This window comes from Hemitrygon akajei, chromosome 11 (assembly GCF_048418815.1).
Source record: "Hemitrygon akajei chromosome 11, sHemAka1.3, whole genome shotgun sequence".
NCBI classification, from domain to species: domain Eukaryota; kingdom Metazoa; phylum Chordata; class Chondrichthyes; order Myliobatiformes; family Dasyatidae; genus Hemitrygon; species Hemitrygon akajei.
In genome coordinates this window covers 33,529,883-33,556,449 of record NC_133134.1, presented here as the reverse complement: position 1 = coordinate 33,556,449, position 26,567 = coordinate 33,529,883, and the positions used below count along the sequence as shown (strand labels likewise).

At 38.2% G+C, this 26,567-nt stretch overlaps 1 protein-coding gene across 26 annotated transcripts in view; it reads left to right on the top strand.

The window, feature by feature from the left end:
* Window positions 1-25,278, top strand: part of rbfox1 (RNA binding fox-1 homolog 1) — a 1,531,532-nt gene extending 1,506,254 nt beyond the window's left edge. For 19 of the 26 annotated variants that reach the window (XM_073060602.1, XM_073060601.1, XM_073060611.1 and 16 more), the window contains 3 exons: window positions 9,476-9,550; window positions 23,135-23,210; window positions 23,504-25,278. In XM_073060602.1, coding sequence (XP_072916703.1) covers window positions 9,476-9,550; window positions 23,135-23,210; window position 23,504 — 152 coding nt within the window. In that variant the 3' untranslated portion in view covers window positions 23,505-25,278. The remainder of the gene's footprint in view (window positions 1-9,475; window positions 9,551-23,134; window positions 23,211-23,503) is intronic. The other 7 variants (XM_073060600.1, XM_073060591.1, XM_073060595.1 and 4 more) reach the window with 1 other exon arrangement.
* The last annotated feature ends 1,289 nt before the right edge of the window (window positions 25,279-26,567 follow it).

Sequence of the window (26,567 nt, the reverse complement as noted above, 5' to 3'; positions counted from 1 at the left end):
AGTTCATCAACTTAATGCTGCTGAAGGTGGATTCTTTATTTATCTTACATCCATTAACAGCTGTTATCTTCATGGATCTTTCTCCTGACTCCAATCATCTCCACATCCTTATCCTCTACCAGTCTTGTACCCTAAGCTTTCCTTATACCCTTGGTTATCATCATCAATTGTTTCAATCACCCTCAGCATCCCATATACAATCTAATGTTCAACACTCATTGGCCAGTTTTGGTCAAATGTGGAAGGTTGTGGGAAAAGATCTATGTGGTAAATTGCTTTGGGCATCACACGTAATGGATTCCCACAGCCTTACAATATCCTTGGTTAGGTAATTGATGGAAAATTCAAAGATAGCTAACTTGTGTTCAACACAGATGAATTTGTAGGCCTGTTTGTTCCATAAGCTTTGTATTCCCTTTCATTACAATATGGAGGATTTTTTATTCGCACTAGAAAGAACAAAACAAAAGGTAGAAGTAAGAGTAGGTCATACAGATATTTGAACCTTCAGAAGAATGATCTTCAAACTCTATGCCATTTTCCTGCGCTGTCCCTGTATCCCCTGATTCCTTTAAACTCCAGAAATCTCTCAATCTCATTTTAATGAAAATAATGACTGAATCGCCGCAGCTTTCCGGGTTGGAGATTTACAAAGGTTGTCCACCCTAAGTGATTTACTTCCCAGCTTTGGTTATCCAACCATTATTTCTGTAATGGTAATAAACTCATAACAGCATAAGATGAAGGAACAGATTAGGCCATTTGGCCCATTGAGTCTGTAGTGCCATTTCATCACTGCTGATCCATTTTTCTTTCAACCCCAATCTGCTGTCTTCTCCCCATATCCCTTTATGACCTGACTAATCAAGAATCTACCAACCTCTTCTTTAAATATACCCATCTTAGTCCTCAATAGCTTAATCTTCATTCTGAAACTCTGCCTTGTGATCATAAACACCTCAGAAATGGCAAACATTCTCTTAACATCTAGTCTGTCAGATTTTTAAGAATTTTCCAGGAGATCGCTGACAACATATTCCCAGTCCTGTTATGTACACCAAAGTAGATCGGTACACAGTTTTACAGATTAAATCCATTTTCTATGTTCTCACTCACTCATTCAGTATCTCCATAACACTTTGGATTGCTCGACATATTTCTCTATATAAACAAAACTACCTGGCTTAATATTGTCATAAAGCTGGGACATTTGACATTTCATCTCCTCCACCAAATCATTGATATAGACCATGAGCAGCTGAGCCCAGCTGCCAATCCCTATGGTGCCATTAATCACTTGAAACTTGCTAGCAATGTTTTCCGCCTTAGCCTGACCCAAATTGATTCTAGTTCTACATCATGATTAGTCAAGCCAAGATCATTTTTCAGCACTGCATCTATAAATAGAAGAAAATTACCAATTTTCCTTTTATTCCTCTCTTCCTAAATTCAGATTATCTTAGATGATTTACTTCCCAGCTTTGGTTATCCAACCATTATTTCTGTAATGGTAATAAACTTATATCAGCATAAGATAAAGGAGCAGATTAGACCATTTGGCCAATTGAGACTGCAGTGTCATTTCATCATGGCTGATCCATTTTTCTTTCAGCCTCAATCTGCTGTCTTCTCCCCATATCCCTTTATGGCCTGACTAATCACGAATCTATCAACCTCTTCTTTAAGTATACCCAATGACTTGGCCTCCAGACCCTCAGACGAAGTCTACAGATTCAACAATCTCTTGCTAAAGAAATTCCTCCACATCACTGTTCTAAATGGAAAACCCTCTCCTCTAAGGCTGTGCCCTCTGGTCTTAGACTCCGCTACTATAGGAAACATCGTCTCTACATCCACTCTCGCAAGGCATTTAAAAATTTGGTAAGTTTCAATGTGATCTCCCCTCATTCTTCTGAATTCCAGTGAGTACAGGCCAAGAGCCATCAAATGATAAACTCCTGATGAACCTTTCAATTCTGGAATTATTTTCGTGAACCTCCTTTCAACCCTCTCCAATGTCAACACTTCCATTCTTAGATAAGGGGCCCAAAACTGCTCACAATACTCCAAGTGAGGCCTCACCAGTGCCTTATAAAACCTCAACATTACACACAAAATGCTGGGGGAACTCAGCAGGCCAAGCAGGATCTATGGAACAGAGTAGATTTGAGTTTTGGGCCGAGACCCTTTAAGAAGAGACTTGAACCGAAATGTCAATTCTACTCTTTTCCATAGATGCTATCTGATATCTACTCTCACCTCTCTTTTACACTTTATACTTCTGAAGAAACTTTAGGTATTCCCTTTAATATTATTTGGTAGATTACCTTTGTATTCCATCTTTTCCTTCTTTATGACTTTCTTAGTTGCCTTCTGTTTGCTTTTAAAAGCTTTCCAATCCTTTAACTTCCCACTGATTTTTGTTCTATTATATGCCCTTTCTTTTACTTTTACATTAGCTTTGACTTATCTTTTCAGCCACAGTTTCATCATCCTGCCTTTAGAATACCTCTTCCACTTTGGGATGTATCTATCCTTTTGCTTCTGAATTGCTTCCAGGAACTCTAGCCATTGCTGTTCTGCCATTATCCCTGCAGGTATTCCCTTCAAATCAACCCTAGCCAGATCCTCTCTCATGTTTCTGTAATTCTCTTTACTCTACTGTAATACTGATACATCTGGCTTTAGCTTCTCCGTCTCAAATTGCAGAGTGAATTCTATCATATTATGATCACTGGCCTTTAGGGTTCCTTTACCTTAAGATCTCCAACCACTTCTGGTTCATTGCACATCACCGAATCCAGGATAGCTGATCCCCCGTGGGCTCAACCACGAGCTACTCTAAAAAGCCATTTTGTCGGCATTCTGCAAGTACTCCTTCTTGGGATCTAGCACCAACCTAATTTCCCCAATCTACCTGCATATTGAAATCCCACATTACTATCAGAGTAATGCCTTTTGGACATGCATTGTCTATCTCTCGTTGTAATTTGTAGTCCACGTCTTTGCTACTGTTTGGAGTCTGTATATAACTCTCATCCGGTGTTTTTTACACTTGCAGTTTCTTAGCTCTACCCACAATAATTCTACACCTTCAGATCCTCTGTAACCTCTTCCTAATGATTTGATTTGATTTTTTTGCCAACAGAGCCACCCTCTGCCTACCTGTCTATCATTTTGGTGCAAAATGTATCCTTTGATGTTAAACTCCCAGCTATAATTTTCTTTCATCCAGGATCCAGTGATGCCCACACCATCACACATGCTAATCTGTTCCTGTGCTTCAAGTTCATCTGCTTTATTCCTTCCTCTGCATGCATCCAAATATATCAGCTTCATTCCTCTATTCATCACCCTTTTCAATTTTGTACCCCTTTCCCATTGAAACTCAACCCATTGACTGCAAGTTTGCCCTATCATCACCTCCTCCTTGCTAACGGTCTCTCTAAATACTGCCTTTCTTAGTAAACCAACTTCCCCATCCTCAGCCCAATCACTCTGATTCTCATCCCCCTGCCAAATCAGCTCAAGCAAACCTGCCCACAAGGATATTGGTCCCTGTTGGGTTCAGGTACAGCCCGTCCCTTTTGGTTGTACCTCTTCCTGCCCCCCATACCATTATCAGCCATTCCAGTTCATCCTGTTCTTACCCTCAGTGGCGCATGGCACAAGCAACAATCCAGGCATTACTACCTTGAAGGTCTTGGTTTTCAGATTTCTACCTAGCTTCCTAAAGTCTTTCTTCAGTATCTCCTCACTTTTCCTACCTTTGTCATTGGTGCCAATATGTACCAAGATTTCTGGCTGCTCCCTCTCCCAGTTTAGAACGCCGTGGACCCAATCTGGGAAGTTCCTAACCCTGGCATCTGGGCGGCATCATACCATCCAGGAGTCTCTATCACATCCACAGAATCTCGTCTCTATTCCTCTAACTATGGAATGTCATATCACTACTGCAGTCCTCCTCACCTGTCTTCTTTTCTGAGCCACAATGCCAGACTCAGTGCCAGCGACCCGGTCACTGCAGCTTCCCCCCGGTAGGTCATCCCCTTCAACTGTATCCGAAGTGCTATACTTATTATTGAGGGGAACATCAACAGGGGTACTCTGCACGGGCTGCCGATTTCCCTTTCCTCTCCTGACAGCCGCCCAGTTCCCTGCATCCTGCAACCGACAGGCAACTACCTCCTTGTAGCAATCTGTTACTTCCTCAGTCTCCCATATGAGCCAAAAGGTCCTCAAGCTGCAGCTCCAGTTCCTTAACATGTTCTCTGAGGAACTACATCTCAGTGCGCCTAGTGCAGATATGTAAATCCTACTCATTCACGTTTATTTTCTTTGCATCAGTCCATTTACAATGCTATGAATGTTACGAGCGTGCAGATACAGAGATTTTTTATTGCTTCATGATAACATTTTTCAGCATGTTGACCCCTTTGATCAAGAAGCTGTTGGGAGCAGATTGCAATTCCTTGAGTAAATTGCAGTTGGAGACTTCACTGACTCTGGCAGCAACATCTCAGTTGGTCAGCAGTTGGATAATGGCAACTAGTTAGAGGAGAAAATAAAAGATTAAGTGAGGGAAGTCTTCGGAAAAGTTTTAGGGTTCAGAGAAAGCTTTCGTAATTGTGGTGTATCAGGGATATAAGTAGGTGTTTTTAACATCTACAGTCTGAATTGAGCCTGAACTCAGAGTCAGAGAAACAGTACAGAAACAGGCTCTTTGGCCCAACTAGTCCATGCCAGAATATTATTCTGCCTAGTCTTATTGACTTGCACCTGGACTATAGTCCTCCATGCCCCTCCCATCCATGTACAGTACTTATCCAAACTTCTCTTAAATGTTAAAATCAAACCTGGATCCATCCTTCCCGATGAAAACTAACCAAGACGTGCAGAGCAGAACAACCCAGAACCTTTTAAAGTTTCATTTGGTCTGAGTAAACACTGTAACAACAAGAACTACAAATAATATAAAATATATTATAAGAAACTACCAAACAGTTTATGATGTAAAATCCAACAAAATGCCATGCATTAATACAATGTAGACCACGGCTTTCACCCTTTCACATCTATATCCATCTAACTCTGACTTTGGCCACAGCTCATTCAAAGGAGCTCATTTCCATCTGCTCGGGTAATCATTCCTGTCCACAGTTTCATGCAAGCTGCCCTTTAACTTTAGATATTCCTGAGTTGCACAGTTTTCTTCAACTCCAGATGACTTTGAACTTAACCCATCACGATACACAGTTGAAGGAATCTGGTCCCATGGGTACAGGGGATGAATTTTGGTTGCAGTACCTCACACATGAGCAAAACTTTCCATGATTCTTCAATTTCTAACGCAATAGTCGTGTATATGACTATTTGACTGGTTTAGCACAGGCTTCGATTTGTTTGTTTGTCAGAAGTCCATGAACTGGTCAATTTAATGAACCAGTCCATTGTTATTTGGAAAATATCATTCTGCTTGATAGTCAGTCATTATCATGAAATAATATCTTGCTGGGAAAATATTTGAATTTATCTGCATTCTAAAAGACTGGTGAATTGGTTTTAATTTAGTACATTTTGGATAATTAACGCTTCCAAAAAGTACGGGCCAAATCCAAACTTGGTTCCTTCCATTTTGACTTGTAAATCTTGTTGCCAGTCATATCTCAAAAAATTAGTGAAGGAAGAAGTTTATTTAGATAATATGTGAGATCAGTGTTGGCATTTCAACTTCTGTAGAGATAAAGAAGATATAGATTCTTTGAAAAAGTTTTCCACAGGTTTTATGAGGACTTTTTCACTCATTTAGTAATTCCAGTTTTACCGTCAGTTTATTTTGTGGAAAAAAATTATGGTAGGTTACCTTTTAAGGCCACAGTTTCATAGTTACAAGTGTAAACAATTCATATAATTTCAATGGTTTAAGGACTATGACTTTTCATTAAATGGCTTTAGAATATCCCAATAATTCATGTGTCTGTGCAAAAGCCATGAATTTATAAACACAGTGCTATCTTGTTGCAGTTTAATTATTTATAAAAACATGATTGGATCTAGATATGGAGCTGTGTCATTGTGCATTAAATGTCCCGTTGTAAATAAATATAATGAGAGCTATGTTACTCCCATTGTGCTATTTTCTCTACGTAAATGCCAAACCTTTAACAAAAATGTAATCCATTATTAATTTAATCAGGGATCATTTTGCTGTTTGCCAGTTCACTGATTATTAATGTGGATTTTATGTAGTGAGATATACTTTGTTTTGGCTAATAATCTGGTGGAAAAGGTGTTGTGTCAAGATATCATTCTACTTAATGGGCTGGTTGATGAACTTTATAACTGGCCAATAAATTTTCTGATTGGTTAATTTTATGATCATTAATGAAATAAACTCCTCCATTTCCAGTTTTATATCTTAACTGTTTTGAGGAAGCTTATACTATTATTTTACAAGAATGACTTACTAAAATAAAGAATATCTCTTTAATTTTTGAATGGATTTTATGAGGGAGGTTAGTGAGGGAATCAACAATGCTTTATATTCTGCAACAAAAGCAGAAAATGCTTACAAGTTTATATCCAGTCGAGCAAATGTTGGTATTTTCTCTCAAATCAGTATCCCCGATACTGAGATAAATGCAGCTGGATTTGTTAGCTTCATTCCCATGCCCAACACAAGATAACTGAAACAAGCACTTAATTCTGAGATCTGTCATGGGAAGATATTGCCATGTGGACAAGGAAGAAGATTCGAAGATGTACTCAAAACTTATTTAAACCAGTACACCATGCCCACTAACTGTTGGAAATATCTAGTCCATTAATACTTGAGAAGGTACACTCACAATGACACTGAGAACCTTGTGTCTATGCATTTTCAGCACACAGAGGCCTTGTGTTGGCAGAAAATACACCTCAAGATCCACTGATCCTTTCTGCCAGCCATCACCAGCAGTGTCTGTTGTAGGGCCTGCAAATCCCATATCGACCCTGTCAGCACTTCAGAACCCAGAAAACTAGCATGAAACCAGGTCACTCTCAGTCCTGAGAGACTGCCTAAAAAGAAGAAGATCTTGGAGAGAACAAACCCAGAGTAAAGCCCTCGATCATGTTTAGAGGAAAGTATTATGTAGAAGAGACGTATTTTAGCAAAGTGCTAATACCATTGCTAGAAAACGACAGCACTTGGCTTTAGAATGTTACGGCTGCCAAATTGTTTCCTCTGGCTTTGGCAGTACATGCACAGGCATTTCAAAGTCAAAGTAAATTTTATTGTCAAAGTACATATATGTCACCACAAACAAATCTGAGTTTCATTTTCCTGTGGGCATACTCAGCAGATCAGTAGAGTACTGCAACTATAATAGGATCAATAAAAGATCAGCCAGAGTGCAGAAGACAACAAACTGCTCATATACAAATATAAATAGATAGCAATAAATAACAAGAGCATGAGATAAAGAGTCCTTAAAGTGAGATCATTGGTTGTGGAAACTTCTCAATGGATGACCAAGAGAGTATAGTTATCCCCCTTTATTCAAGAGCCTGATGGTTGAGGGGTAGTAACTTCTTGAACCTGGTGGTGTGAGTCCTGAGGCTCTTGTATCTTCCTCCTGATGGCAGCAGTGAGAAAAGAGAAAGGCCTGGGTGGTGACGATCTCTGATGATACATGCTGCTTTCCTACGACAGTGTTTCATGGAGATGTGCTCAACAATTTGGAGAGCTTTACCCGTGATGTACTGGGCCAAATCCACTATCTTTTGTCGGGTTTTCCATTCAAAAGCATCGATGTTTCCGACCAGGCTGTGGTGCAGCCAGTGAATACACTCTCCACTGTACAGCTATAGAAGTTAGCTGAAATTTTAAATGCCATGCCAAATCTCTGCAGAATCCTAAGGAAATAAAGGTACTGTTGAACCTTCTTCACAATTGCACTTACATGCTGGGTCCAGGATAGATTCTCTGATATAGTAACACCCAGGAATTTAAAGTGCTAACCCATCTCACCTCTGAACCTCCAATGAGGGCTGGTTCATGGTCCTCTGGTTTCCAGCTTCTATCTACTATCAGTTCCTTGGTCTTGCTGACATTTAGTGAGAGGTTGCTGATATGATACCACTCAGCCAGATTTTCAATCTCCACCTTTCATCACCACCTATTATGCAGCCTACAACAGTGGTGCCATCGTCAACCTTGAATATGGTATTGGAGCATTGCTTAGCCGCATAGCCTTAGGTGTGAAGTGAGTAGAGCAGGGGGCACTTTCTACTTCACTTCACAACCGACTTCACTGACTTCTTTGGTGACTTTCCATCCATCATTAGGTTAGTATGGTGCACCTGAGGTGCACCTGTGCTGATGGAGATCATGGAGAAGATGTTGTTGCTAATCCGAACTGACTAGGGTATACAAGTGAGGAAATCCAGGATCTAATTGCACAAGGAGGTGGTGAGGCCCAGGCCTTGGAGCTTATCGATTGATTTTGAGGGGATGATTATTGAGCTGTAGTCAATAAAGAGCATCCTGATGTATGCATCTTTGTTGTCCAGCTGTTCCAGGAATGAATGAAGAGCCAATGAGATAGCAGCTGCTGTAGACCTTTTGCTCCAGTAGGCAAGTTGGAGTGAGATGAAGTGGGAGCTGATGTGTGTCATCACCAAACTCTCAAAACACTTCATCATTGTAGATGTAAGTGCAACTGGGTGATGTTCAGTGAGGCAGGTCACCACGCTCTTCTTGGGCACCGGTATAATTGAAACCTGCATGAAGCAGGTCGGTACAATGCTCTGCTGAAGTGAGATGTTAAAGATTTCAGTGAACACACTAGACAGTTGGTCAGCACAGATCTTTAGACACCAGCCACATCCAGATGCTTTCTGTGGATTCACCCTCCTGAAGGCAACCCACACATCAGCTTTGGATACCGAGATCAAAGGGTCATCAGGAGATGTAAGGTTTTGTGATAGTTCCTTTATGTTCTGATGGTGAAAGCAAGCATAGAAGGTATTATCTGGAAGCGAAGTCCTACTTTCTCCCATGTCACTTCTTTCAGATTTATAAGAGATGATTACACTCAAGCCCTGCCACACTGTTAAGCATCCCTCATTAATTCGAGTTTGGTCAGAATCTCCATTTCACCCATGAGATGGCTTTCCAGAGATCAAACCTACACCTCTTGTAGTTTGTTTGGTCTCCAGACTTGAATGCCTCTGATCTAGCCCTCAGCAAGTTTCAGATCTCATGGCTCATTCAAGACATCTGGTTGGGGAAGATTCTGAATGATTTAGTGAGGACACCCCCATCTATAGCTGTTTTAATAGAGTCCATAACAACCATGGAGTATTCATTCAGATCTCTAGATGAGTGTTTGAACATGGGCCAGTCCACTATGTCAAGGCAATCCTGTAATTTTTCCTCTGCCTCCCGTGGCCACCTCTTAGTTGTCCTAATCTCTGGAACCTTGCTTTTTAGGCTCTGCCTGTATGCAGGTAGGAGGAGGACTGCCAAGTGATCCGATTTACCAAAATGCAGACTGGACAATGAATGGTAGGCATTCTTTATCTTAGTGTAGCAGTGGCACTTGCACCGGAGACACCATAAGAGGTTGTAGCATTAATATGTGCTGCATGTGTAATAGGTGTTAATTATTTAATGCTCCAGCTTCAATTAATCTTATCCAGATATCACACTCAGAAGATCAAAAGGCTTTCAGCAGGATACAACAAACACCTTCACGTAGCAATGCTTCAACTCAAGGATATCAGGATAAAGATTATCCACCAGTGGTTGTCAAAGGATATCTATCAAATGCATTGGCCACTCCATCACAGCTAAACTGAAAGATACTTTCAGCTTCTCTCAATTGATGATCACAATCTGATTACTGTACCTATTGATGCATTCTCTTCCAAGAGACCTCAGTGTCTGTGTTCACTCTCACCTCAAAACAGACAATAGAACAAGCATAAAACTTTGTGAAGACTGCAGATTTCCCCATGCAACAGGAACAATGATTGGAGGAGAGAAATCTGTTTTGTGCCAATGTAGGGAAGTGTTTTAACTGGTGAAGACCCAATGACAGGATACAGTGACTTGGCGGTCGTAGATTAAGGATTAAAGATTAGCTTTATTTGTCACATGTACATCAAAATATACAATGAAATGTGTCATTTGTGTCAAATCAAATCAGTGAGGATTGAGCCAGGAACAACCTGCAAGTGTTGTTATGCTTCTGCGCCAACATAACAAGCGCAAAGCTCACTAATCCTAACCTTATGACTTTGGAATGTGGGAGGAAACTGAAATACTCGGAGGAAACTCACATAGTCATGGGGAGAACATAAGGGTCCTTACAGACAACAGCAGGAATCAAATCCCAATGTTACAGCTCAAACTGTAAAGCATTTCACGCTTGTGATGATTTCATTCTGCGGCAGTCCACTATGCTACCTCTGTTTGAGTCACAGTGACAAACCAGAGAACAAGAGATGACTGCTATCTTCTGAGAATACAAATCCTGAATGAAGAAAAAAAGTGAAGTGACAGGAAGAAATTGGTATGAAAATACCATCATCTTCGATGGTTTGCACATGACAATCTACACCAATATTCACAAGTACCATCATCTTCTGGGTGCTCAGGTTGGGGTGGGGGAAGATAACATGATGTGATAATATGCTACATTTGCATTTGCCAGTTTAGTGTTGCTGGCTCTGACTGTATGTCCCTTCCCCTGCAAGGAGAATGAAAGAGTTTCAGTGGAAGAAGTGTGGCCAGATATTGTTTACAAGCTGGCAGATTATGGGATATGCAGCAATGCTGAATGTGTAAAGGTGCAGTGGAGCACACACATCTCAAATATACTGGATATCCTGTTGATTAGATATTCGTGACTTTCGATGGATCAACTGTGGAGGAAGGGTGGTGGTGGTAGTGTTAGTGTGGTACATTTGGTGGGAAATGGTGCTAACCTTGATCACTCTGGGAACAGGTCATCAAACTCTTTAGGTCAGGGTTTCTGCAGTTTTCGTGTCTGACATAGCTCACCAAAGCAGATTCAGAATGTGGATCAGAGAAGATTCTTTTCCTCTGCAGATTTATATTTCTTGATTGCATTCCTACTGAAATAAACTCAAAATCAACTGATCATCCCAACGATTGTGAAGTAAACAGTACAAAGTTCTCTTTTCTTCAGTTTTACAGCATGTGTTACTTTTTAAAATTTTCTCCAATAAAAAATGGTCATTTTCTTTGTTTGATGGTCATTACCTATATAATAACATGTCTGACTCATGCTTACAATTCCAGGCCAATGTAAATGCATGGTCAAATGTTGTCAAGAGTTGAACTGGGTGCCAATCTAATTCCGAAACCAAACTAGGGTTACTGAAGTGATCCAAAGTTTTGACTGTTAAATACTTTATATATTTGGTAGTTTTATATTTTGATCTTGACGTTTTATTGTCAAACAAATGCCAGATTCTGGAAAGTTAACACTATATTCTCTCACATGATTTAATTTTTCCTTGAATATATTACAGCATTATGGATGGAAATTGTGACAAGTTGAGAGAAACTAGTAATGGTTAGATTTGGAATTACATACCGCTCTGTGTATAACTGTAAATAAATATCCAGTTGAAATCACCATTTTGCCAAGTTGGCATCCAGTTAAAATTGCCATATGATCTATTTCTTATGTCCTGTATAGCCAATAATCCCTGTAATAGCTAGAGCTAAAAGTATATACCAAACTAATCACATGTTGCTGCAGAGAAGTGGGAAGCCATTTTCATTCTCACTTCTACTCAGATTAAAGAAGATATCTGGAAAATTATATATTATTTTCACCATCTCAAAAGATTTGAAACTTAAGATTCAAGTTATTCAATTACCAGTATGAAATAACCAATGAAATTTCTTTCCACTCTTACTTTTGTGGAACTCTTTGGTCTCTATCTGATATCAAAATCAGTAATTAATTTATGGATGTTTTTAATTCTGTTCCTTTGCTGCTGAATTGCGCTTATTTATGGATAATAACATTAACATTCCAACAATTAGTGCTGAGATGATTATATCAATTATTATTTGACTCCCATGAGGCTGTGAACATTGTATTTTTTGTAAATTTACTTTCTTATTGGCACAATTTAAACTAAATACTGGTTAGGGCAGGTTTATTCTGGGCTCTTGTTACAAGCAAACATGATTGTTATCCTAATGAAATATGTTTTAATATAACATATCCATTACATATAAGCACTTCACTTTTATAACAGTCTATTTTATGTTTGAGTTGTGTGGCTCTGTGTCAGGATATCAACCATTTTAGGCTGCATGTTAAATATATATACAGAGATATATTAGGTATTTCTTACACTGGAACATTAATCCATTGTTCTTTCAAGGGATTAGAATATATAGAGCAAGAATTTTTGACCCATCATATTCTCAGTGGCGTGTTCTATATTTGTCACCTTCTCTAGTTTTATTGTGGCACGAGGCATTGAACGACTTCTGCAGAAATGGAATTTAATCATAATAATCTCTCCTGTTAAACTAAAGGCAATTTATGGCTTTTATAGAAAAGTAGGTGAGGTTTTCTACTAGATTAGATTAGATTAGATTAGATTCAATTTCATTGTCATTGTGCCGATACAGATACAAAGCCAAATGAAATGCAGTTAGCATCTAACCAGAAATGCAAAGAATAGTGTTATTTACAAAACAAATAAAAAGTAAGTGCTGCAGCACACAAATATGAAAGTACTGAGACAGTACAATATGGGTGTAATACTGCTTAGCGCTGTGATGTGAGGTTCAGCAGGGTTACAGCCTCAGGGAAGAAGCTCTTCCTGTGCCTGCTGGTGCGAGAGCAGAGGCTCCTGTACTGCCTACCGGATGGGAGGAGAGTAAAAAGTCCATGGTTAGGATGAGATGCATCCTTGATAATGCTTTTCGCCATGCCCAAGCAGCGTTTATGGTAGATGTTCTCAATGGTGGGCAATTGGGTGCCGATAATCCACCGGGCAGTTTTCACCACACGCTAGAGTGCTTTGCGGTCCAATACGGGACAATTGCCATACCACACTGAGATGCAGTTGGTGAGTATGTTCTCAGTGGTACAGCGGTAAAAGTCCGTCAATATCCTGGGACAGAGGTGAGCTTCCTTGATGCTCCACAGGAAATAAACTATCCCTAGTATCCATCACCTGCTTCTCATTGCTACTGTCAGGAAGGAGGTACAGAAACCTGAAGGCACACACCCTCAGTCATTTAGAAACAGCTTCTTCCCCTCTGCCATATGATTCCTGAATGGACATTGAACTCAATTTTAATATGTTGTTATGTTAGATTCAGAATCAGAGTCAGGTTTATTATCACCGGCATGTGTCGTGAAATTTGTTAACTGATCAGCAGCAGTACAATGCAATATATGATAATATAGAAATAAATAAATTACAGTATATAGATGTATATTAAACAGATTAAAAACAGTGCAAAAACAGAAGTAATATATATTTTAAAAAGTGAGGTAGTGTACATGAGTTCAATGTCCATTCAGGAATCATACGGCAGAGGGGAAGAAGCTGTTTCTAAATGACTAAGGGTGTGTGCCTTCAGGCTTCTGTACCTCCTTCCTGACAGTAGCAATGAGAAGAGGGTGATGGGGTTCCTTAATAATGGGCATCACCTTTCTGAGGCACCGCTCCTTAAAGATGCCTTGGATACTGTGGAGGCTAGTCCCCAAGATGGAAAGATGGAGCTGACTAATTTTACAACTTTCTGTTACTTCTTTCCATACTGTGCAGTAGCAACCACCATCATGACAGATGAAGTCAAGTTTGTTGTCATGTAGACAGTTACAGTGAGGTACTGGTACAATAAGAAACTTGCAGCAGCATTACAAGCACATGGGTTCTGACAAACAAAGGGCATAAATTATATATGATAGTGAAAGGAAAAAAATCAGCTGTTCAGAACAAACAGAGACAAGTCCATGCTAGTGTAAGAGATGTCCGTGGTATTCTGTTGCTGAGGTAGGATTTGAGCTGTGCAGGCCAGTTCAAGAACCTGATGACTTTAGGAAAGTAGGTGTTCCTGATCAACCACGTTGTGCAAAGAGGATTGATAAACCAAGGTTTTACCTTTAACAGAGAGGAAAACTTCTTAATTCCTCTAAGAAAAATGTGGACTTTATCGCTAAATGAGATCCATTGGAACAATTAGAAGTTCATAAAATTAGAGGTTTATGAGATTGTGAAGAGCATGGATAAGGTAGGCAGGCTATATCTTTTTTCCCTAGAGACAAGATAGTTTAGATGAGAGGGAATTCATTTAAGGTGATTCAGCTATGCATTGCAAGTTTACTACACCAAGTGGTGGGTGCCCATAATGCACTGCCAGGGATGGTAGCTGATGTAAATAAGATAGAATCATTTCACAGCCTCTTAGATAGGCTCATGATTGTGCAGAAAATGGAGGGATTTGGACATTGTTTAGGCAGAAAGGCTTAGTTTAGTTAGGCATTTATTTACTAGTTTAATTAGTTAAGCACATCATGAACTGAAGGCCTCCACCTCTTCCATCTGCTCTATGTTCTATACAAATACGTATGATTACAGAACTGCTGCTCAAGGTCAAGTCCTCTAGATGATCCATAATTTCTTGAGTTGAATGACGAATGGGTCCTTGACCAGCAGATAGGGCCAGAGTTCCTGTGAAATAATCTGGGTCTGCAAGCTGGGTATTCGGGTATAGACTTTCTGGGTCTACCTTGTCCCAACTACTAGTTGAGTGTCATTTTATTGATGCACTCTGCTCTCAGCCAAAAGTGAAATGGCATGGCGTCCTCTTGACATCATTGAGAATAGAACTCAATGCCAGCAATGCTATTTTCAGTTTGACCTAAATATCTTAACAAATCAACTGTTCGATTCTGGCAATAGTCGTGGACTTAAAACTCAGTAGCAAAATGAGATAGGCAGAATCCACATTCTCATTGTCATTGTCCTATTACCACTGGGCAGAAGGGTTGGAAATTCACTCCATTCATGAGGAGACATTTTTAATTGACGGAGTGCCGTTTAATTCAATTACAAGTTTCAGATGTAATTTTTAAATAGTCAATTATACAAACTTTGCTTTCAAGTAGTTTGTTCAGCAGTACTGGAAGTATTCCAGAGAGCCAATGCACCAATAAAATATAATGTTTGCACTGTTATGTACTTTTGCTCTTCCATAAAATGCCTTATAATATTGCTGATACAACGTTTCAAGTGCAATGTGCTGCCATTCCGTGACCAATTATTCTGACTAAAGATCAAGTCCTTTTAATCAGAATAAACACTTTGGTACTGCGGATAGCCAGGCCTTGTGCCCTTGTATGCCCTTTAAGGCACATTTCACAGATTCACCTTGAAATAAGTTGAACAAGTTATAAAAGTTGGCAAGACATTACATGTCATAAAACCTAACGCTGTTTTATGTAAAACATAAAAACATTTGGTTGAATCCCTATATTTCGAAGAGCTTTAAATCATGAAGTAATATTCCAATTTTCAAGCAGCCACTCTAGATGGAACTAGCAGGTTGTTTACCCTTGCTCTCAGCCAGCAAGCAAGTGGTACAGATTGATGTATTGCAACAGAGACTACAATTCAAAAAGGTCAATCGTCTTTTAAGTGCTTTAGAATGTGCTGGCTCATGAAAAATGTTAAATGAACATACGTTCTCTTCCTTTCATTAAAAAATCAAAAATAAGCACGCAGATTGACTTAACCTTTTTAATTGAAGGTTCTTTACTATTATATTATATATTTTCTTGAAAATATGAGCAAAGGATAAGGTACTGCTGAAGTTTTCATATTTAGCAGAGCACTGCAGACTAATACAAGATATTGATAGATTGTGTAAACCAGTTTACTAAGTTGAATGTTTTGGTCAGCACTCAATCCAATGCAATGAGTTCTAGGTCATTTCAATGGGTGGAGGAAATTCCCACTTGAATCAGGCGTGAATTTGTCTAGATTACTCAACAGGATGAATAAAGCACATGCATGAAAATATAAAGAACACACACAAAAAGTGCTGGAGGAGCTCAGCAAATCAGGCAGCATCTATGGAGGTGAATAAACAGTTAATGTTTTAGGCTGTGCCCATTCATCGGGACTGGAAAGAAAGGAGGCAGAAGCCAGGAAAATATGGGTGGGGGAGAGGGGGGAGTACAGGCTGCCAGGTGATAGATGAGAGCAAATATGGGAGAAGGTAGGTGTGTGGGAGAGGTGGCTATTCTCTTCCGTAGATGATGTTTGTCTTGTTAAGTTCCTTCAGTATTTAGTGTTTGATGCTCAAGATTTCTAGATTCTGCAACATCTCTTGTGTTTGTGAAAGTATAATGCTTGCTTTCTGCAGCATAGGATTTGGGAAATCAATTTATTGAATTATTTGATATTATTCATTTTGATTATTATTGACTGAACTTTAACCCATTGTATATTGATCATTAAGCTCACATGTTCCTCATTCCAATGCCCTTTTTGCCTTTCTATAAGAGACCATGAGCGAAGTTCCAATAGTCAGGAATGTGGCTGTCAGTATCACTCAAATACCTTCTCATCAAGTTGTGGTGCAATTATCAGTATTGATTGAACTAAGAACTGTTCTCATTCACTTTGGAGAGAAATATTTGGAAACATTGATAAGAAGGGGTTCTAGGAGTTTTTAGTGTGCCTTCCTAGTGCTGATTCATTATAGAAACCACCTCAAGGACTCAGATTAAAATGATGTCATTTCTGGTTGTAACCTGTGAGCACACACTGTGCTTACACACTAAGTTTTAGCATAAATATTGAATCTCTTCATTCACATTTACGGCAGTCAGCATTAGATGACCTGTACAAATATTTTTCATGGGTTATATATATATATATTTCAATTCTTTTCTAGTTTTGATTTTCTATTGCGATGGACCATCTTTCCTAAGTGATGAACTGAGAATGTTGCTGATGTTTGTAGTCTGCAAAAGGTCTTTATAACATCTGATATGGCTGCATTTCCATGTTGACTTATAGGAAAGTGCTTGCCTTTGGTTTATTCAGCAGTTACTCTGACCCCAATCAAGCCAGTCATGGGTTAACCAAACTTATCTGGATGCATTGAATCAGGCTGTGCGTGAAACCAGCTTATTGCTTCTTCTGGTTATTTCCCCAAGAGCCGAAAGAATGTAAGAATGTAACCAAGTAAGAAGACAAAGTAAATTGCTCTTTGACTTCAGTGAATTAATGCCAGTTGCTAACTATTACGGTTGACAGTGAATTTGTGTAAACTCCGAACCATCAGTTGAAAAAAGGTTATTAATCTCCAAAGAGCATTAGCTTAAGAGACTCAATTGTGTCACAAGGAAGGAAGACCTTGTCAGACCTCTACTGTTTCTGGACTGGAATTGTTTCCACTGTGTTTAGGTTAGACAGGAATTTCTTTCTTTTGCAATTTTTCTCTGGAAATTTGGTCCTATGGTAACATACAAGACTTGCATATAACTAATTAAATTCAAGGGCTAAAAAAGAACTCACACTGAAACCGTTGTAAATATTCTACATGTCAGAGCACGTGTGTGGAGAGAAGTAAGAGTTAATGTTTCAAGTCAATGGACATTAATCAGTGAAGATCTGAGCCCTGGTGATGAATCACTAAGCTGAACTGTTAACCCATTTGTTTTCATTCACAGATGTTGCTGACTTGCTAAAGGTTTCTAACATTTTGCTTTAGTTTTAAACTTCTTCAAACCTCCATATTTGATTTGAGTCATAAGGGTCTCACTGCTAAATTTTAGCACTAAAATTAACTAAATTACTGTAACTAGCCAGTATAGATATGCTGCATTGTGTTAGTCCTTTGGATATAGTAATAAACAATTTTAATTCCCACACTCATTTCACTATTTTGCCCAAAGGCATTCTAAAAATAAAGAATCGAGAAGTTTATTTTTCCTACAAGTTTGGGGAACTAGGACTTTCAATAAACAATGTTCAGTGAATTTTATTTTTCATTACTGCTTTGGATTGTAATGTAAAATCAACTAAGAACTTACTGAAAGGTAATAAAATATTTCAAGATGATTCCAACAAATGTCATTTCACAATCTGATTTTCTGTGCCCTATAGCAGATCTCATCTTAGTGGCACCTGACCTTTACATCAGTTCCTTTTTCTTCGTTCCATCATGTCATCCTAAAATCCAATAACTGCCAGTTTCTTTTTTAAAAAGATATTCCCGAAAAGAAAGATCTCCCAGTTCCACTACTCCTTAGTGCTTATATGTTGCAATGTATTGTCTGTACATTGTCAGTAACCTATTTTGTAAGTTATTTTCTTCTGGTGGTTAAGCATTTAAGGACTGAGTATATCTAACTGAGAAAATGCCTTACTGATGGCGATTAACCACAGTTTAACTACTGGAAGTTTACTTAACAAGTAAGAGATTTTGCTTATGTATCGAGAAGTTTAGATCTTCCCATGAATCATTTCAAATTTAAATAAATTTGGTATAGGCTTGTTTTCGGGTCCAAAATACTATAGAAGGCTTAGTGTAAATGAAGGTCTAAAGCTCACATAAAAATTTAATGTTTGAAGAGTAGAAGTGAGATGATGTTTCATGTTCATAGGATCAAACTTGTGTTTGCTATCTCACTGGCAGTAGTCCTTCCTCAATTTTGCCAACATTTATGTAAGAAAATATAGGGTTGATAGGCAGAGCTCTCCAGTAGCCATTGGATTGGGTGAAACATTGTTTACCTAGAAATAATAAAATAAGATTTCACCCAAATTTGGTGCATTAAACCATCAGTAGGTTTGAAGCTGACAATCATTCAGGTCTCCCATACAAAAATTATGTAATTCCCTGTTGCAAACTACAGCTGCTCTGGAGTCCTTTGGATCTTTGTGAGATATCTATGCATTACGAGGGAGACTCTGTATGCCAAGAGAGGTCAGGACGCAGGAGAGAGTGACCATAAGAAAGAAGAAGGAAACAGCAGTGCTGGAATGTGGAACAACCTCAAAAATAAAACGATGGAGGAACTCAATGGGAGAAGCAGCATCTGCGTGAGAGTCTTGACGTGGACCAGTATTTTGACCCTCCACAGATGTAACCTGACCTATTGAGTTCTTCCAGCATTTTATTTTTTGCCCAACAGAAGAAGTTGGCAGGTGTAAGCTCCAGATACCTCTCAATGTTTGAGAAGTGCCATTCATTCATGCTGACCCTTATATTCTGAGTGGCAAATTCCTGCCTCTTCAGTATAACTGGGTGATGAGTCTTTGAGTATTAATGCGAGCCATAGCCCAATAGTTTCCTTTATCTTCCTCCTCCTCTGACTCTGTCCCTCCTGTATCAGGCTCTGGTCCTCATGCTCCTCTTCCTTTTACCTCATAGTGCCTCCATCTGCCCAGGTTGTGCAGAAAGCAGTGAAGCATCAATACTGCAGGATACAAGCAATGGAATCTCAGATTAAGAAGATCCATGCCGTTATCTACATCAATTCATTCACTTGCATCCCTCTTGTGTTTGTATTTATTTACTTACGTCGAGATACAATGCGGAACAAGCACTTCCAGCCCACTGAGCTGCACTGCCCTGGACCCATAAGCCTAACTTACAATGACCAATTAAACCACTGACTGGTACATCTTTGGACTGTGGCGGGAACCAAAGCACTCAGAGGAAACCTACTGTTCACAGGAAGGACATACAAATTTCTGACAAACGGTGTTGGAATTGAACTCCGAACTCCAACGTCCCGAGCTATAATAGTGTTGTGCTTACTGCTACACTCGGGTGGGGCCCTCAGTTGCAGTAGGAGTGTGAATTGATGTGAGAAGCAGGAAGAGAAAGTCTGTGACTCAGGTTCATCCCACCTGACCAGATCTAGTCACCCCAACAAGGGAAACATCATCCCTGCATCACCCTATCAGGCTCTCTGAGAATTTTGTACAATTCAACAAGCTCATCTCTTATTGTTTGAATTTCAAGAGAGCATAGGCCTGGTTTATTCTCTTCAAAGTGCAGATTCACTATCCCTGAAATCAATGTGGTGAACTTTCATTAAATTACCTTTATTACAATATATTTTTTCCTTTGGAAGTGAGATCATGATATCCCAGGCACTATCTCATCACAACATTATACAAAGACCCCTTCAAACAGCTGGAAAGCTGACAAACTAAGGCAATGTTCATCTGGATGCATGAGTCAGTACAGACTGCAATTGAAGAATTAATATGGGTTTGTGAGAATAATGACGTAACTACATCAAAATCAGAATCAGGTTTATTATCACCGGCATGTAATGTGAAATTTGTTAACTTAGCAGCAGCAGTTCAATGCAATACACAATCTAGCAGAGAGAGAAAAAAAAAACGAAACAAAGCATAATAATAAATAAACAAGGAAATCAATTATATATATTGAATAGATTTTTTTAATGTGCAAAAACAAAAATACTGTATATTAACAAAAGTGAGGTAGTGTCCAAAACTTCAATGTCCATTTAGGAATCCAATGGCAGAGGGGAAGAAGCTGTTCCTGAATCACTGACTGTGTGCCTTCAGGCTTTTGTACCTCCTACCTGATGGTAACAGTGAGAAAAGGTCATGCCCTGAATGCCAGAGATCCTTAATAATGGACGCTGCCTTTTTGAGACACCGCTCCCTAAAGATGTCCTGAGTACTTTGTAGGCTAGTGTCCAAGATGGAGCGGACTAGATTTACAACCTTCTGCAGCTTCTTTCGGTCCTGTGCAGTAGTCCCTCCATAACAGACAGTGATGCAGCCTGTCAGAATGCCCTCCATGGTACAACTATAGAAGTTTTTGAGTGTATTTTTTGATATGCCAAATCTCTTCAAACTCCTAATAAAGTATATATGACTACATCGATATGTTGGGACCAGGTTAGATCCTCAGAGATCTTGACACCGAGGAACTTGTAGCTGCTCACTCTCTCTACTTCTGATCCCTCTATGAGGATTGGTATGTGCTCCTTCATCTTGCCCTTCCTGAAGTCCTCAATCAGCTGTTTCGTCTTACTGACGTTGAGTGCCAGGATGTTGCTGTGGCAACATTTCACTAGTTGGCATAACTCACTCCTGTACATTGTAACAGAGGTTGAAAAAAACCCATCAGCTATTTGTGTGGATCAAGCATGAAATCCAATTTTTGCCAAGGTCACTATTTCATTTGGAAATGAACACTATCAGGATCTTTTTCAAGCAAAAACAATTACTGCTGAAAAAAACTTGCACTCATCAGTCTAATTTACAGGCTCTTAATTCCAGGGGAAGGAATTAAAAATTTAGCTACAAGTTGTTCAGCAGTCTTCAGCAATTCCTTTAGGGATTATCATTTAAACTAGTATAAAACAAGTAAAATGTTACAACATATACACATTTTGCACAAGGATCCAGGAAAAGTTGCAGGAACCTTGTTTACATATTAAGAATGCTTTGGCAATGATTTTAGCTTGCTGTCAGATATAACTAAAATTCAATGAGAATTAGAAGTACATTTTGGCACATACTTGGTCCAGAGTGGTGCAAAACCTCATCCCTTAATTATGAATGATAAACGTTGTTTCTTAATTTGTTTCTATCATAGAGTAAATTCAAATAAGAAAAAGTCATGTCAGATATATTTCTACTGGATAAAGCTTAAAATATATAAAGAAAATTTATGCATGTTAGAACTGTACACTTTCATTGCCATAATATTAGCTTGAAGATTAAAGATTAGTTTTATTATATGATTCATGTACAGTACATTGAAACATTGAACCATATACTGAAATGCACTGTTTGTGTCAGGACTGTAAACTATTAGATTTAAGAGTCAACTATTAAGAAACCATTTTGAAATGAGAATAGAATCTGCAAATATCAATGGTATTAAACTAAAAATGCAGCATCCTATATTCTATGTTGAATTAGAGAAAACAGACATTAAACAAATACCACTTCTTATATCAGTAATTTGGGTTTCAAAGCAATTAATTCCTTTTGATGTAATACATAGGTCGCCAGTAACAGTGGAATGTTGTTAGTTTTCTGAAAATTTGAAATAGATGTGAGCTGTAGCTCAAGTTGGAACGTACATCCCTGTTAATTACTTCTGGCATCATTTTATTGGTTAACATTGATCAAGTTCATACAAGATGCTATTTCCTTGATTCCAATATTTACCATTTCTCATGGAACTAGCAGGATCAGTGGAAGAAAAAAGCCGCTGATTTTATTGATTTGAATTGTTCTTTTCTCAGATTGGCTTGGAGGTCTCGGAAATTATCTACATTTACAATACTTGGCTAAGACCAATATCTAGCAAAGTTTCCATTGTCGCTCCATACATGAAGACATTTTACTAATAGCTGAGTTGTACCTGGGAGGAATTTTCATAAAGAAAGAAAAGCTAAGTTAGAAAGGAAAACTAATTTTCCTTGTGTATTTTCAAGAATTGAAAACAAAGGACACCAAATTGCCTGCTATCCCTTATCATTGCTGGCTTACAGAATGATGGATCGGGAGACCATGCAGCCATAATAGGAAACAAAATGAAATATTTAAGGCACAATGCGGCATCTTTTTACCAATTTTAGAGTAATGTTTAAAGCTATTATATATTCAACAGTAAGTTGTGGCAACATGTTTAGAGATTGTTCTACAAGCAGCTGTCATTGTTAGTGCAAACCATGAAAGAAGATTTTTGATGAAATTTCAATGTTCCCCAAGTTCAAAGAAAATTATATCTCAGTCATACTATTACAACATAATTCATTGTCTCCTGCTTGTTTTTTCTTATACATGGTCACCATTGTGATGTTTCCAAGTTTCACAAGGTGGTGAAAATTTCATGATTATGTAATATCACCATGACAAAATGTTAGTTTATATAATTTTTAGATGTGCTCTGCTTTTTGATTTACTACATTTTGTATTTTCTGTTTGCATTGTTTTACCCGTATGCATCACACTCCACTTTGAGTCCAACTCAAACAAGCAATTCTTGTAGTATACTGTAGCTTTGTTTTGTCCCCTTTCTTTACCACTTCTGACTAATCCTCCTTTCTTTTACTTACAGTTATGGAAGAGTTTATGCTGCAGACCCCTACCACCACACACTTGCTCCAGCAGCCACCTACGGCGTTGGTGCCGTGGTAAGCTTCACTTAATTCAGTAGTTTTCTTTCTTCGCCTTCACTCCTGCATGTGTTTTTTAAATCTCCACTAGCATATCCTCAGTTTAACTTAATTGAATTTGTCTCTGGTGCTAACAGCAGCTAAAATGCCACATTAATCCTTCCAGTAAACTTGATGAATGTCTTAATTTCTTGGCAATGTAGTGCATGTAAGTTATTATATTTCTAATTCTGTGAGCATCACCTAGCTGAACGTTTGGCTTAATGGAATAATTAGTCATTTTGATAATTAAATCCATCACTTTGTTTCAGAATGCTTTTGCACCCTTGACTGATGCCAAGACTAGGAGCCTTGCTGATGATGTCGGTCTCGTTCTTTCTTCATTGCAGGCTAGTATATACCGAGGGGGATACAGCCGTTTTGCTCCATACTAAATGACATACCATTAAATCTTCTGCTGGGGGAAAAAAAAAGAAGCTTTTCCAAGGCCTGGGTATTGCAATACATGCAGTAGTGCACCATTATAGCAACTCTAAAAAGAGGAAAAATACTACATTTTTTTAATCTTATACCTCAGATATTTTGTTCTGTGTATTTTAATAAGTGGGTTTTGATTTATGAAAGTTACATATTTGATTATTGGCTAAAGCAACTGCTTTTCTTATGGTGATGACATCTTTGAGATGTAAGAATTATGAGAGCCACAATCACTGAGACACTTATAAGTGAAGATGCAGAATAACAGTCATTGGGATTTTCATCTGTTTTGTAGGAGTGTAAGTGACAAAATTGGTCATTTTTCTTCATTTCAATTTTGTTTGCTTTAAGAAGGAGGGAGGGTCAAGGGAAAGGGTGTTAATCTGCATAAACTAGATTTGAAAGAGGGCACCACTGCACCAAGTATCTTTGCTATCAATTGTCTTAAATTATTCACTATTTGTTCAAGCCAAAGGTTATGTTTTTGGATGTTTCTCAGCACTTGTACATAAGGTTTCAGTAAGGGCATCCATTCAATTACAAGATACTCCACCAGGCAGTATTCAGCAGTTCAACCATAGATAGGTCTATTTAAGTAAATCTGCTAGTTAGGCCATCAATGAACATTCTTTTTATATTACTTCCAGTATATAAATTATTGATATCATTGCTGACTTTTGTATTATGGGAGAGAAAACATTCAGAAAATGGTAATAAAGCATTGTTTATATTTTTCTTTTTTCAGAAGGAAAGTAATAAACTTGATTCTTTGTACCAGTAAAGTGTATAAATAAATTTCAAATAGTGCAGTGGAAATGCTCAGTTATAGATTACACAGCCTATGATGTTTTAGAATTAGCATAGTCGATAAACTGTAAGCTGTATCATTTTTATGGAATACATGATAATCATATTCAGATTTATATAAGCATTTTACAAGTATTGCAATCATTAAGTGTAGATAATCATGGTATTTTCGTCGGCTTGGTACTTTTGAGACATGACTGTTTTGTGTAAACAAACGGCAATTTTTCATCGCTTGACGGCTTGCGTTATTTTGTTACGTTATTTTCTGAGGAGGCCTTTTATTTTTGGACTAGACTGAATAAAAAGCATTCACGATAAAAGAAGCATTCTACGTACAATGCTTCGAATGAATCACAAAAAAAAAGAAAGTCAATTCCGCCTCTGGGCCGTTTCAGTGTTAAAAGTGCAATGTGAGCAAGTTGTCGGGTCAGCTTACTTGAGCGTCCTTGAAAAATTGCAGCTTGTCTGTGCAGATGCTAGAATCCGTTCACTTTGTCCTGTTGAACAGTACCTAAGTTGGGGTGTTTGTCACAGATCTCCTTGTTTTTTGTAATAACGCAGCTTAAAAACTTTTTCCTCTGCCTTTTTGCTGCAACTCTTAGTTATACTCCTCATGTGAAGTGTGTGCGCTTCCCAGCGTACACTTTAGTAAATATCAATCCACAAGCTGTGATATACCTATGCGATTAAAAACCTGCTGGAAAGTGTTGTGGCCAGGCTTTCTCTTTGTCATCGTATGTGCATGCAGTATGATCAGTTGAACAATAACCATCAATAAAATTTCACAATATTGGAAATATTACTACTGTCGCTTCTGTTTTTCTTTCCCAATTATGGGATATTATCAAATTCTGGCAAATTTATAATTGGTTCCTATCAACTGGAGTGCGTTTAACTACCTGTTTCAATGTAGCTGAGGAATCAAGACATTTTAGTTTGCAAATTCAATCACATATCACTTATTCTTCCCAATCATACTCATCTACAATTTGCACTACTAGGAGTATTTTTGGAGCTATTGGTTCTTTCGCCCGGGTGGATGGAGTGCTTGCTTATGCTGGCTACTTTACTGAGGTAGCGAGAAGTATAGACAGAGTCCATGGAGGGAAGGCTGAGATGCATCCACAACACTGCAGTCACGTGCACAGAAACTGTCATAAGAAGATGTTATGCATCCAGTCAGAAACTGTCCATGGTATTCTTTCCAAGAGGTGACTGAATACAAAGCAGCATTGAAAACATTAACATTTGATTGAGGAAGACGATCAAGAAATGTAGTATTTCATGAAAAAAGAATGGCACAGGAGGCTAAGAAGAAAATGACACAAACCTAAAATAAATTTGATTATCAAAAGACATGCTGCAACTATTAAAATATAGCATCAGAAATGCAAAATTTTCTTTTTTGTGGATACTAGAAAGAAAGACGATTGGAATATAATTAAAAAAGGCAATTGAAAAGATTCAGAGTGGGTCAAACAGTATGATTGAAAGGATAGAAAGATTAGATTAGATTATGAATATGGGTGTTTTTACATGGAAGAGAAGAGGCTGCGAGGTTATATAAGTTCTGAATTTAAAATTATAAAAAGACAAGATAATGCAGGACATATCAAAGTGACACACCTTAAAAGAAATGTCAGGCAAGAATTCAAGACTAAACACATGATGATTAACTCAGTGAAAGAGAATAAAGAAATTTTTGTAGTTTAGATTTTAAATGTACCATTACAAAAGCATAAACACAATAATTGGTGATGGGGAAGTTAAACAGTGAGTTATAGCGCACATTACTTCAAAAACATCTGTTTATGAGTAACCTCTCAAAGTTATTACCTTGATGTAATCTAACCTATTGGTATAAATCAATTGCTGGATATATATTACAAAAGTCATAATGTTAGAGCTGATATTTAACAAAGTAAAGACATCGGTAAAGGGGAGATGTACATTTCCATCAAACTTCTCCGTTGAAATCATTTTATAATCAAATAGTAAAAAAGAAAATGTTGAAAATACTCAGCAGATCTGGCCACACCCACGAAAGCAGAAACAGTTAGGTATCAGATCAAAGTCCTTTCTTTACAACAA